This window comes from Bidens hawaiensis, unplaced genomic scaffold, assembly GCF_021521415.1.
Source record: "Bidens hawaiensis isolate Kalapana, Puna unplaced genomic scaffold, B.hawaiensis_p1.1 tig00005306_1, whole genome shotgun sequence".
Lineage (NCBI taxonomy): Eukaryota > Viridiplantae > Streptophyta > Magnoliopsida > Asterales > Asteraceae > Bidens > Bidens hawaiensis.
This window is the reverse complement of record NW_027491337.1, coordinates 1,245,671-1,258,465: the sequence shown is the minus strand read 5'-3', so window position 1 is coordinate 1,258,465 and position 12,795 is coordinate 1,245,671. Positions and strand designations below refer to the sequence as shown.

At 32.7% G+C, this 12,795-nt stretch overlaps 1 protein-coding gene across 1 annotated transcript; it reads left to right on the top strand.

Moving 5' to 3' along the window:
* The first annotated feature begins 6,337 nt into the window (after positions 1 to 6,337).
* Positions 6,338 to 9,406, top strand: LOC143629563 (12S seed storage protein CRD-like). The gene is made up of 3 exons (XM_077098802.1): positions 6,338 to 6,582; positions 8,357 to 9,083; positions 9,166 to 9,406. The coding sequence occupies exons 1-3, from the start codon at positions 6,384 to 6,386 to the stop codon at positions 9,317 to 9,319; spliced, it is 1,080 nt and encodes a 359-aa protein (XP_076954917.1). The 5' UTR covers positions 6,338 to 6,383; the 3' UTR covers positions 9,320 to 9,406.
* Positions 9,407 to 12,795: the final 3,389 nt, after the last annotated feature.

Genomic DNA, 12,795 nt, shown 5'->3' with positions numbered 1-12,795 from the left:
GCCACGTGTCTTGATGTCAATATACTCATGTTGTTGCGATAGGTGACAAAACATAACCTTATTTTTGGATTCCTCTCGTCGAGGAACCTAATATTCATATATTATGGGTCCCATAACTCATTTTCTAACCCACGATATGCTCGTTTTACTTCTTGACACTTTTTGTCATCTCATTGTATTTAGTTTTTGCGTCGGCTTCAGGTTTCTCATCCAAACTCTTCCCAAGTAATTATATATCATCCATCATCACTTTCTTATGCTTTATATATCTTGGAGCTTGTTTAATCATCGTTCTAATGGCTCCGAATTAGCTCGTTTAAGCATCAAACACCTACAATAATAAAAGAACTCAAAGTAATTTTGTTCACCATATCTAGACAATTGAAATATATATATATGATTTATACATGACCATCATTTGTGTTCATTTACCTTTGTTCATATATGTTTATTTATGCCAATTTACCTTTGTTCAAATATGTTTCGTTAGATTTTAATGAACATAAATGAACACGAACATGCTAGCATTGTCACACCCCAACCTACGGTGGAAATGCCGGGGCGCAAATTGATTGATCACTACTCACAAGGTAGTATCATACAATTTAAATATAACAATATCTAATTTAGTTATTTAATTAAAAATTTCATACAAGTACACAAGTTTAAAGCAAATTACAGTTTAATCCCAAATCAACACAAGTAGTCTTGTTTTTATTTTATCTTAAGGCATCATTAAATGTTTCTTCATCATAGCTTCAAACCAAAGTATAACCTGCAATATGCGTAAAAATAGATATATTTTTTCAACAATATGTTGAGTGTGATAATCACCAGTTTTTGACACTAAATATAATATAAGATAAAAATTTCATTTTAATATTGTGAGTATCAACAATTAAATGAAAGAAAGTAATTGGTGGTCATTTGGCCATTGCCTAGTGAATCGGGCTTTGGCTACTAAGACAACATGCTAGAATCAAGACATGTTAGAATCAATGATAGACCTCTCCGAATGCTTGAATTAAATAGGTAAGTAAGTATGCAATTAGCAAATAAACATTAAATCGATCAACAACACAATAATCATTATTTGCTAGTATTGAGAATATGTAGTATGAAGAATAATAATAGAAACGCATAAAGTCTCCAAAGGTATTTGAAAACAGAAAATAGGGGAGTGATTACTCACCTTGACAATTAAGCGAGTAAACCGTGAGACAAAATAAACGAGCATGGTTATAGTGACAAGTTCTGATCCAAACAAACCTGAGACTTATACCAAACAAAATATAGTAAAACCAAGAACATATCACCTGGAAGCAATCCAAACGGATGTATAGAACTCCGGTTATGATATTTTCAATAAATAAGCGAGCTAGTGTGACCAGAATCCGAACTTTGAGCCCATTATGATACACTCAAAATCTTAAAATAAACATAAAAGTCTTCTGGTCAGGAAGCTAATTCCGACCAGAAGTGTTAGAAATCGATAAGTCAATCTTGTTGACTATTTTGCCCTTAAAAGGGTCGGAGTCCAATTGACATGATAAATCCCCTCAGTCACAGAAATTAATTGAGGTTTATTGATTATTGAATAAAAGTGAATAAAATTGAAGAAGACAACTTACCCAAACAAGGATTAGAACTAGGAGAAACATGTGGTCAAAGATGTCTTGAACTTGAAAGTCAACTTAGTAAATATGAGCTGGATCAATTCTTGAAGAAGATGATAAGAAGAGAGGAATTTTGTGGGTTTTGCTTGATATGGATGAGATAAAAGGTCCTAGAGTTTTTGATTGTGTCTTGGTTAAGAATGCGGAGATTATAACTAATTGTTTAAGAATTTACTCGATTAAGGTAACCAAATGCGGTAATTAAGACAAAATCGGTTCATAAAACACATAGGTTGATTCTTGTAGATGGGGAACATGAATGTGGACATATACCATGACTAAAGGGGTTTTTTTGGAGCTTAAAACATGAGATTTGAACAAAAAATAAGTGATTTTGCATTAAACCCATAGTTAAATGAACATCTGACCTGCAGCTACCTGGTCGCGCTACGTGGCCAGGTGAGGCCTTCCTCCCTGCACGGCTCAGCGTGGGGGGGATGCCTGCACTTTATGTTTTGGTCAGTTTTGGTCCCTAAAGTTCCAAAAATGCTTTTTTTAGCCATTTTAATCAATTTTAAAGCGTTCTAAGTATTGTTTGACAAGTTTAAAAATTATTAAAATATAAAATTAGTTAAACGAAGTTAAATACTTATAAATACAAGTTTTTATTAATATGAAAGGTTCGAAAAATATTCTCTAGTCGAGTAAACGAATACGAATTCAAATATGAAAAATCCGATATGTTACAAACATGAACACACATATTTGTTCGACTAAGTGTCCATGTTCGTGTAAAGTTAAATGAGTGAACACGAACATGCTATTGTTAAAACAAATTCTACAAACTCACTTGTAGAACAACTAAAGAATGGTACTTCAGCTTAACAATAAAATTCTACAAACTCACTTGTAGAACAACTAAAGAATGGTACTTCAGCTTCCCCAACTACCGCCTTTGCCAATAATGTCTTACCCGTACTGGGAAGACCAGCCTGTAAAATACCCAAATCCGTTTCACATATTAATTTTTTGTATTCATGAATTTAGTTCACATTTATAATATTGGAAACATATAAATATACAATTTGAACTCACCAAGAACATGCCTCGAGGTGGGTGAGCACCAAGTGGTATATATAGGTCTAGTTTTATGAGAAACTCTTGATTAAATTGATTGACATTCAACAAAATGGATAATTAGACAGACACATGAGTTGTAATGTCTAAAACTAAGAAGTGATGAACGTACATCAATTTCTTCAAGTTCCTCTTTGACTTCATGAACACCAACAACATCAGAGAATATGATGACTTTGCATTGTTCATAAAATTTTCATTCAACTGTTTCCTTAAACACTAAAAAATACATATAATGTTACATTGCATAATATAGGTATTAAATGTAATGCAAACAAATAGCAGTCAAAGATAGGCAAAACAAAATGGTGAAGTAAAGCAACCCAAAAACCGAACCAAAATCAAATCAATTAGTAGCCAATAGCAGCTAAAAACCAATAATACACCGGTCACAAACCAATTATAAGTTTATCAAAAATGAATCGACTAACTATAGATGCATATTTAGAAATATCAGTCTAAGATAAGAAAAAAAAGGTTAAGTGAAACAAACCAAAAACTGAACCAGAACCAAACCGATTTAGTTAATAATAGCTAAGAACCGATCATACAATGGTCACAAACCAACCATAAGGTGCTAAAAATGAACTGTGTGTATAGAGTGAGTAAGACTACATATCTTTTGCTAACTAAAGCATCGCCACTACACATCCAAAAAACAACAGCTAAAAACCGAACATACAACGGTAACAACTAACTAAAAGTACATATCTTTTGCTAATTAAAATGTCACAATTAAACAAACACAAACAAACCTTAAATATCTAGACTTCAACATAGTTTAAAACCCCCAATTATCAAAACCTACATTGTACAGCAAATGTAAAACCATACAACAACCATACCCAGTAAATCTCATCTCACCCATAGAAAAGCTACTAGTAAGGTCTGGGGAGGATGATGTGTAGGTAAACCTTATCTCTATCCCTGAGGATAGAGAGGTTGCTTCCAGAGAGACCCTAGCTCCATGCCAAACAATGCAAACAAACAAAACTACATATATATATATATACACACACACATAAATATGTGTGTGTGTGTGAGGGTGCTAATAATCGAAAAAAATAGAAAGGGTAAAGTAAAACATATGCAACATATATACGTAAAAAGAGATGAACAATAACACATATAGTAACTCACGCTATAGTAAGATCTAGGACCCTAGAAAAAGTTAAGACCACAAAATACCATCCTAAAAGTTCTAACGTTGATTCTCGACGAACTCATATCCTGGACTGTGTCCTCAAAGTGGTGCAATTTTATCAAATGATGCCTAATTATGCTCATCCCAAGTCCGCAATAGTAATATCTAGGCCCCTTGACAAAGCGAAGACCACAAAATAGTATTCTAAGAGTCCTTAACCAACAAATGTAAGACAAATAACCTAAATCAATCACCAAGTGAAAAAGCATTACCTAACCTTGTAAAGTATCAACAACGAACCACTAATGAACGTTTGACAAAAAAACCCAAATCACATGAAATTGAACCCGAAGATATATGAAATACAATAAGGAAAATAAGAAATCGACCCAGCGTCACATTGCTTGATTTGTGATTTAGAGGTTTCTCATTCATTTGACCTGAATTCTCTAGTACGGGTCTTATCAAACCATGATACTCCTTAAATGGCTTATAACATCTTGTTTATTTGTGAAACTCTTTCAACATCAAACATTAATTTTCGCAGGTCATGGGTATCAAGAGACCTATATAACCCTTAAATGAGTTATAACATATCATTTATTTGTGAAACCCCTTAATCATCAAATAGTAATCAAATCCGGATAGCTCTTAAACATGTTATAACATATCATTTTTTTGTGATACATTTTCATCATCAAATCCTAATTTAATTTATCTCCTCTACATATTCTTTGTCGATGTTTATCATCTCCATCACTGGTTAACTTTCTATTACCATCCATCATTGTCAATATACCATCTCATGCATCAACCACCATCGAAACCTACATCAACCACCCTTTTTATGGATTTCTCCTTAATCGCTGAATGGACACCGGTTAATCGGCCACTGGTTTTTGTTTGGTCGCCCCTTACCTCCTATTTTTATACAAAAAAAACCCTATCCAGGTCAACCAGTTTTAATCTTCATCCCTTATACCGCCACCACCACCATGCCAAGCTTGATTCCAGGCATAGAACGGTTGTTACTGGTGACGGATTAGTAACTTGCTATGCCATCTTAAAATTATAAAAGCATGCATGATTTAGTTTTTGATGTTAATTCTCTCTAATACAAAGTTATATTTTTGTGTAGTAGATCTCAACAATTATTTTTTTTAAATAGTCAAATATATTATTTACAAACCTTTTAAGTAGGGATCGATCCTCTGACTATCATTTTAAAACTAAACCAACTTTACCATCACACCAAATGATACGGGGATGCTTGTTTGTGTGTTAGTTTTAATAAATAAACAAAATTATATTTAAAGTAAAACTTTTCATAAAAATCCTCCAAACATAATGATTTAATTAGAAAGAAAAACCAAAACCATTTTTGTGACGCATAAGTTTGGGAAATACTCAAGATTTGCATCAAAGCAACCAGTTGGAAAACAAGCTTGAAAAATGTGATGTCTCCAACACATACGAATAGAAAACTGAGTCATTAGCCAATGAAATTTGTTAGAAACCGATTTTCTCGATTTTCCAATTAAACCAATGCGCAGGAAAAAATACCCGTAGGAAAATCATTTCCGACAATAATATGTCAAACACTTTAGACAATTTTACACCCCCTGACGGCGATGATAATAATAGTAACAGTAGCATTAGTAGTACATCTTACTACTGTTAGATGAAGATACAATGTAGATCCGTAAATTGTAAGACGCTTATGGTTAAGTAAATATGATTACCCGACCATTTGGTTATGGTTACAATTAATTTGTCACCGATAATCGGCTTTGACCGAGCCAAACCTTGTATGTTTGTGTTTTTCCAAATTTTATACCTGCATTCAGTTGTTTATACCTCTTTATCCAACTTCGAACATTTAAATTTATGTTGCAACTATCTATAACAAAGCTTGGTAAATAATGACTAAGCTTGGAACAAGGTACATACTGACAAAGCTTGGAACAAACATATTTTGTTGGATATTAGTTGTCTGATCATCGATTATTCAACATTGCTAACTAGATACGAGCCAGAGAGTTACAACTTGGGACAACAAATAAAAAATAATATTTAATAGTTAAATATTATAGTTCATCAAACACGAATTTAACATCTATGATTAACAATGTGGATAAATAAATAGAGGCTAGTTATTGGGAGAAATAATTAACGCGACTAATGAGTTAACGTTGGGTCATCTTCTTTGAATAGATCAAGGTTTGAAGTCTTCGTCGGGCAGACATTGCAATCCATCACCAACTTGGCCATCTTCTTCCCTTTTTCCGTTGTATCTATCTTGATTTAATAATGAGGTTTGGCATATGTAATAGAATATTTTAACTCCATTTGATTATTAAAGAACATAATTATTATAATAATGTCCAATTATCAACTTGTATGGCTACTTTTATTCTATAAGTAGGCAACCCAATTGGTAATCATCTACTCCATCTTTCTCTCTAATATTTCTTTTTGGTTACGATATGGATGCAAAATTGGTGGTGGAGAAGTACGATCAAACATTTTTTGAGGGGGACAGCGGTGGATATTATGTATGGTCAAATTCTAAAGTACCGTTGTTAAGTGACTTAAAACTCGGTACTGGGAGACTTGTTCTTCGCCCTCTTGGCTTTACTCTTCCTCACTATGCCGATTGCAGCAAAATTGGCTTCGTACTCGAAGGTACGTTGTTTTACATCTTGGTACACATGAAAAACGTTACTGTGGCCGTATATTTGCTTCTACCCACATCTACTCATAAGTACACCATTTTAGAAAATATTTTCGTCACCAACTTTATTAATTTATGTGTCAGACCTAAGTCTTTCCTAGACTTTTTTAACACGTACAATAGGATTTTTTTTTAATCTCTCTCTCTCTCTCTCTCTCTCTATATATATATATAATCTATAATCTATATGAACGAAGATATAAAAATCTTACGTGTCGCGATGTGGTCGCTCTCTCTTTTTTTGGAGTCACCAGATTTGCTTGATTTTTAAATAGAGGCTTCTCATGCATTTGACCCGAATTCATGGGTATGGGTCTTACCAAACCCAGATATTCCTTAAACGGGTTATAACATCTCATTAAATTAAAAATTATTCTCACCAAGTTATTTATGTAAAAATCCTATAAAATAGGATATAATAAAAAATAATATCTTATTTATTTAAATATATATATATATATATATATATATATTATTTAAATTAAAAAACCAATTTGATAGTAAAAAAATTAAACAGTTCTTGGGTCTCATCAAACCATAAGTATATTATTAACTTTCATAAATATTATTCATAATGAAAAAACCAATTTCATAGTAAAAAAAATAAACGGGTCTTGGGTCTCATTAAAACCATATAGCTTTTAAACCGGGTTATAACATTTCATTTATTTGTGAAACAATATATCATCAAACCATAAGTATATTATTAACTTTCATACAATAAAAAAATATAAATTAAAAAAATAAATAAATATTAGAACAAACAATATAAAACAACCCCCGTAATATGGGGGATACAAACTAGTATATATATATATATATATATATATATATATAATACACAATACATAAATTATAATTAGAGGTAGTGGCAGATACAAATATGAGTGGTTACATGGCTGTTTTGTGTACGTTTAAAGTTATAAATTAAATATATTAAGGAGTCTCACAATTTTCATCATAACACATTTATAAACTTTCATGCACAACAAATTAAGTTTTTAGACTACACAATTTTAGTAAAAGTTTTTTTTTTACCTTTCCACACAACACAATATTTAACCTCCACAATTTTATTATAGAGCAATTTTTAACAAAACAGTTGTTCGAAAGTTTTAACCTAAATAATTTTGTATAGTACAAGCTAGAAAGTTTTAACTTATTTTTAAGAAAAATTGGGATAGAAAATTAGTATCAGATTAATATGGAGAAAATCTCAATAGATTGATCTATATATACCGTGTAAATGTAAATCTATTCAAGTTTCAACACACCAAAGGATCCAAAAAACCTCATACATATTAAAGCTAAAAAAACTAATTATACTATTTATAAAATTTCAACTATTGATTAATTTATACTATTTGATCATATAGGTCTTAGATTTTTTCTCTCTTCTTGCAGATATAGTACATTCTCTTTTAGAAGCCTCCCTAACCATGAAACATACATGTGTTATAGTCAATTTCTATAATAAGTGGTATAACGAAGGTCTTCTATATGTTATCCAATTTAAAAAATATATGAAATTTTCATTTAACAAAAAATGTTGTCTAAAGTAGATCAAAAAGCATATAAATGAGATTTTAAAAGGAAAAAAAAAAGTCAAGATCCAAAAAGGCCACCCGATTTGGCTTTCAAACACGTTGTTCAAATAGTTTACTTATGACACTACGTACGTCGTTATTCTTTGATTAATATGAGCCGTTCAACATGAACGTATAGGTACTGTCACAATTGGTTTGATCTCAGCTAATAGTTCAGAGGAAAAGGTATTAATAGCTAAGAAAGGGGATGTAGTTCCAACTTTAGCAGGGCTGGCTTCCTGGTGGTTTAACGCAGGCGACACAGATGCAGTCATTATCTACTTGGGTGAGAGCAGCAAAGCCATAGTCCCTGGCCAATTCACATACTTTCTTCCATCAGGACCCCTTGGATATCTAGCTGGATTTCAGTCTGATTTTGTTAGTAAAATCTTTGGTCTGGATGAAACCGAGTCAGAGAATCTTATAAATAGCCAACAAGGTCTAATGGTCACTCTACTTGATCAAGGGATCAAATTCCCAGAACCAAGTAACACCACCAAAGGTACATTATATGCAACCATTGATGATGAATCGGATGCAGTTGTTGTGAAATGTGGTGGATTTGTCAATGACTTGACAGAAAAGAACTTGTCCGTGCTCAGTGAGCTTGGCCTGAGTACAAGATTTGTAAAGTTGGAAGGTAATGCTATGTTGACACCGAGTTATGTAGGCGATGGTTCAGTCCATATTTGTTATGTTTGCAAGGGAAGTGGTCAGATTAAGATTGTGGGTGGTTTTCAAGGAACACCAGCATTGGACAGTAAAGTTGAAGAAGGTGACTTATTCATCGTTCCTCAATTCTATGAGCTTGCTTATATTGCAGATGACTCTGGACTGGAAGTTTTCTCAGTCATAACTACATCAAAGTAAGTCAAAAATGGTTTTTTTTTTAATTTGTCTAAAAAATGAAATTTATATGTTTGAAAAATAATTTTGCTAATTTTGCAGGGCTTTGTTTGGACAACTGGCTGGAAATACATCGATATGGAAGGCAATGTCTCCAGAGGTTGTACAGGCGACTTTGAATGTTACTCCAGAATTTGCACAACAATTCAAGTCCAAAAATGAGACAAACCTCACAATTGTCCCTCCAAGTACTTAACTATCAAGGGTGTTTGTATTTGATATGTTGTGAGCATTCAATAAGGCGACGTCCAAGATAAGAAATAAAATTCGTTAAAATGCATTTTAGTATCTGGTTTTTTATTAGTAATTGTACTTGTTAAATTTATTTAAATAACTGAATTTTTTTTCTGTTTGAACATCCAAATTTTTATTTTTATATTATTTTTCATATATTTTGTCTCTTGTGAGGCTTGAACCCTAGTCTTTGCTATGTAACATCAACATCTTAACCATCACAACGCAAGGAGTGGGACTTAAAATAATTGATTACTAGTTAAAGGATGTACTAATTATAATTATGAAAATAATAGGCAATCGTTTGTATTCAAAGAAAATAAACAATGAAAATTTATGTTTAGTAGAACCGTACGTCCCATCCTACAACAAATAGTTATCGGGAATCCTTGTTACACAATTGCTAATATTAACTATGATAAAGTAAATATCAGAGACTACTTGTTTTTTTTTCTCATACATAAATACCAAAGCTAACATTTATACATAACTCATTAATGATTGGAAATTTACTCTAATACGCTAAAAAATATACATAACTTATTAGTGATTGGGGAAATAATATTGCCCCAATCATTATTAAGTTATCTTTAAATTTTAGCTTTGGTAGTTATGTATGAGAAATTTTAAGTATAGCCTCTTTTCTATGCTTATAAGTGTATATTTGTCATTTAGATAAATATATGTTGTCACACTTTTCCTTTTCTTTTACGCTAGTTACCACTTTGAAATATGTTGTCACACTTATCCAAATTCTGATATTTAATCATTAAAACCGAGCTTTTTAATATAAAACTGACACAAAATACACTTTCTTGTTAAATTGGCATTTGTTTTTGAATGATTTATGAACTAGAGGCTTTATTAACCTTTTTATTAGGTCGGTAACGGATATCGGGATAAAAAGTTGGACGTCATAGTGGGCACATGTTTAGACACGATAAGATCTGTTTAGCAAAAAAGTACGCTATGCAATTTGTAATTTTTTTAAATAATTAAAATTAAGACACTAGAGTACATCATTTATCTTTCTTGGTACATAAAAACATATAACTGTAATGCTTAAACCATTAAAGTCAATTGTTAAACAAGTCATTTTCATGTTTGATACTTTTGTTAATCGCGTTGTCTCTAACTTGGTAAACACGTTTAGACACGGCCTGACAACCCTAGATAAAAATCAAGGGTTTATAAAAGAAGTTGATGAAGTTGGTGATGCATTGCGTGCTAATCGGAAGGATTGTTGTTATATTCAAAGAAGACAGCCCAAGGATTGACTTCATTATAGGCAATTAAATAGTAATAGAATATTTTAACTCCATTTGTTAAAAAAGAACAATAAAATCAACTTAGATTCCAATCTAATTAATTGTTCGAAAAATTAAATAGTGTCGTGATTATTAAACAACGCCTTGCCATCCCAAACCAGGATGAATAAAAAGTCAATCTGTATAGTTTTTTTCCTTTAAAAGCAAACTTTCATTAACACAAGTACACAACCAAAAACACTTCATATCAAGTTAATAGCAAGGGCTAACAAAACAATAACAAATTACAAAGCCATAAATTTTAACAACCCCAATCTAATTTAAAACATTTATTCTTATCTTTAATCCATAAGTAACTTATACCAAGCGTTGTCCCGGCGTTTTGCAGTATAACGCCGAGGGCACGCCGCCCCTCCGACGATTTGGGTATTTTTTTTCCCGGCGTTTTGTATATTACGCGAGTAATGGCACCATTTTCAAAAAAAATATATCCGTTGAATATAGTCATGGAAGGGTTTCTGGAGATGAGTTCTTTTTTGGACACTGGCGGTGAGTAACTCCGGCGGCGGCAGCGGAGGAGGCGGTGGAAGGGTTTCTGGAGATGGGTTCTTTTTTGGAGAGCTTCCATCGGTCGTTGAGGTAGATGAGGTGTGGTGGTGTAGCCATTAACGGTGGCCGGAGATGGTTTGACGGTGGCCAGAGATGGGGTGTTGAGATTATTAATATTATTATTATTGTAGCCAAAGATGGTGGTTCTTTTTTGTGATTTAATGAATTATTAACTAAAAAACAAAAAATATTAATAGTGACTTGGCGTCACGTGTCGCATAAGGCCTGGGGGTGAAGAGTTATGACTACACCCTGTTTTTGTAAAAAAAATATAATTCTGACTGGGCGTCACATGACGCATAACGCCCAAGAATGAGGCTTTATGACTACACATGGTCTAAGGTAAAGCTAAAACAGCTTCTACTTTTCAAGATTTGGAGTTTATAGAGAATAACCACAAACAAATTTAAAATATTAATACCCATCTACCATCACAAACTTTTTGAAACCAATTAGTTTTTGAAAATATTCTAGTGCTATAAAAATACTACTCAGGAGAAATGCTAAGCTTTTACAAATATTCTGGTGTATCTATAGTTGACGTTTATTGGTAATTTGATTGGATGGTTTTATGATGTCCAACTTCGAAAAAATGGTGAAGTGACATTGAGTGCCGGTGCAATCAGAAGCTCACAACTTTTGCTATTAATGTAGAGTAGGGCCAAAGTCATACTTATTATGATATAATAATACTGCCCTTCAATAATCTTATGTAGGGCAGTTCATTTCTAATAAACAACATTTGGGCTATATGTAATGAAGGGGCTACAAATTAGAGTGAACTGTGATACGTGACGTCCGGTTAACAAAAATTATTAATTTGCTTTTTAGAGTGTAAGACCATCCTCTATGATGATGGGCTTCGAAGCCCCTCCACAGTGCCACGTGGGCACTAGGGGCTTCAAAACCCCACCCCCAAATGCCCATCTTTGGTGAGGGAGCTTCAAAGCCTCTTTATTTATTTATTTTTTTTATAAAACCAAAAAACCAACAAATTTATTAAATACAATAATAATAAAATAAAAACTAAATTAAACTTAAAAACATCTGCCTAAAAAAGATCAACTATTTTTAGTCGTCGTCGCTGCCGCCGTTTTGTTGTTTGTTTCTCCAAATATGTTCAACCAAATCAGATCGAAGACTGAAATTCGTTTACTTTCTTCGTGTTCTTAATAAATTAGCAAATTTCTCATCTCGTTTAGTGTTGCGATCGGCTCCGTCGCATCGTTGTACTTGTCTTGACAAATTGCTTTACCTGAGTCCTCCAATATCATATTAGGCAAGATGACACAAGTGTATATTACATTTCTTAACTTATCCATTTGCTGAATACGAGTCGGATGTCTAACTACAGACCAACGTTTCCTTAATACCGCGAATGCCCTTTCGATGTCCTTTCTGGTCGACTCGTGTTTTTTCTTGTAATATTTTCGTTTATCTTCCGTCGGGCACGTAAAGTTATGAACCAACGTGTCCCAATCCGGATAAATGTCATTGACTAAATAATATTCGTATTCGTAGTTGACACCATTCGTGGAAAATGAGGTGTTAGGTCCAACTC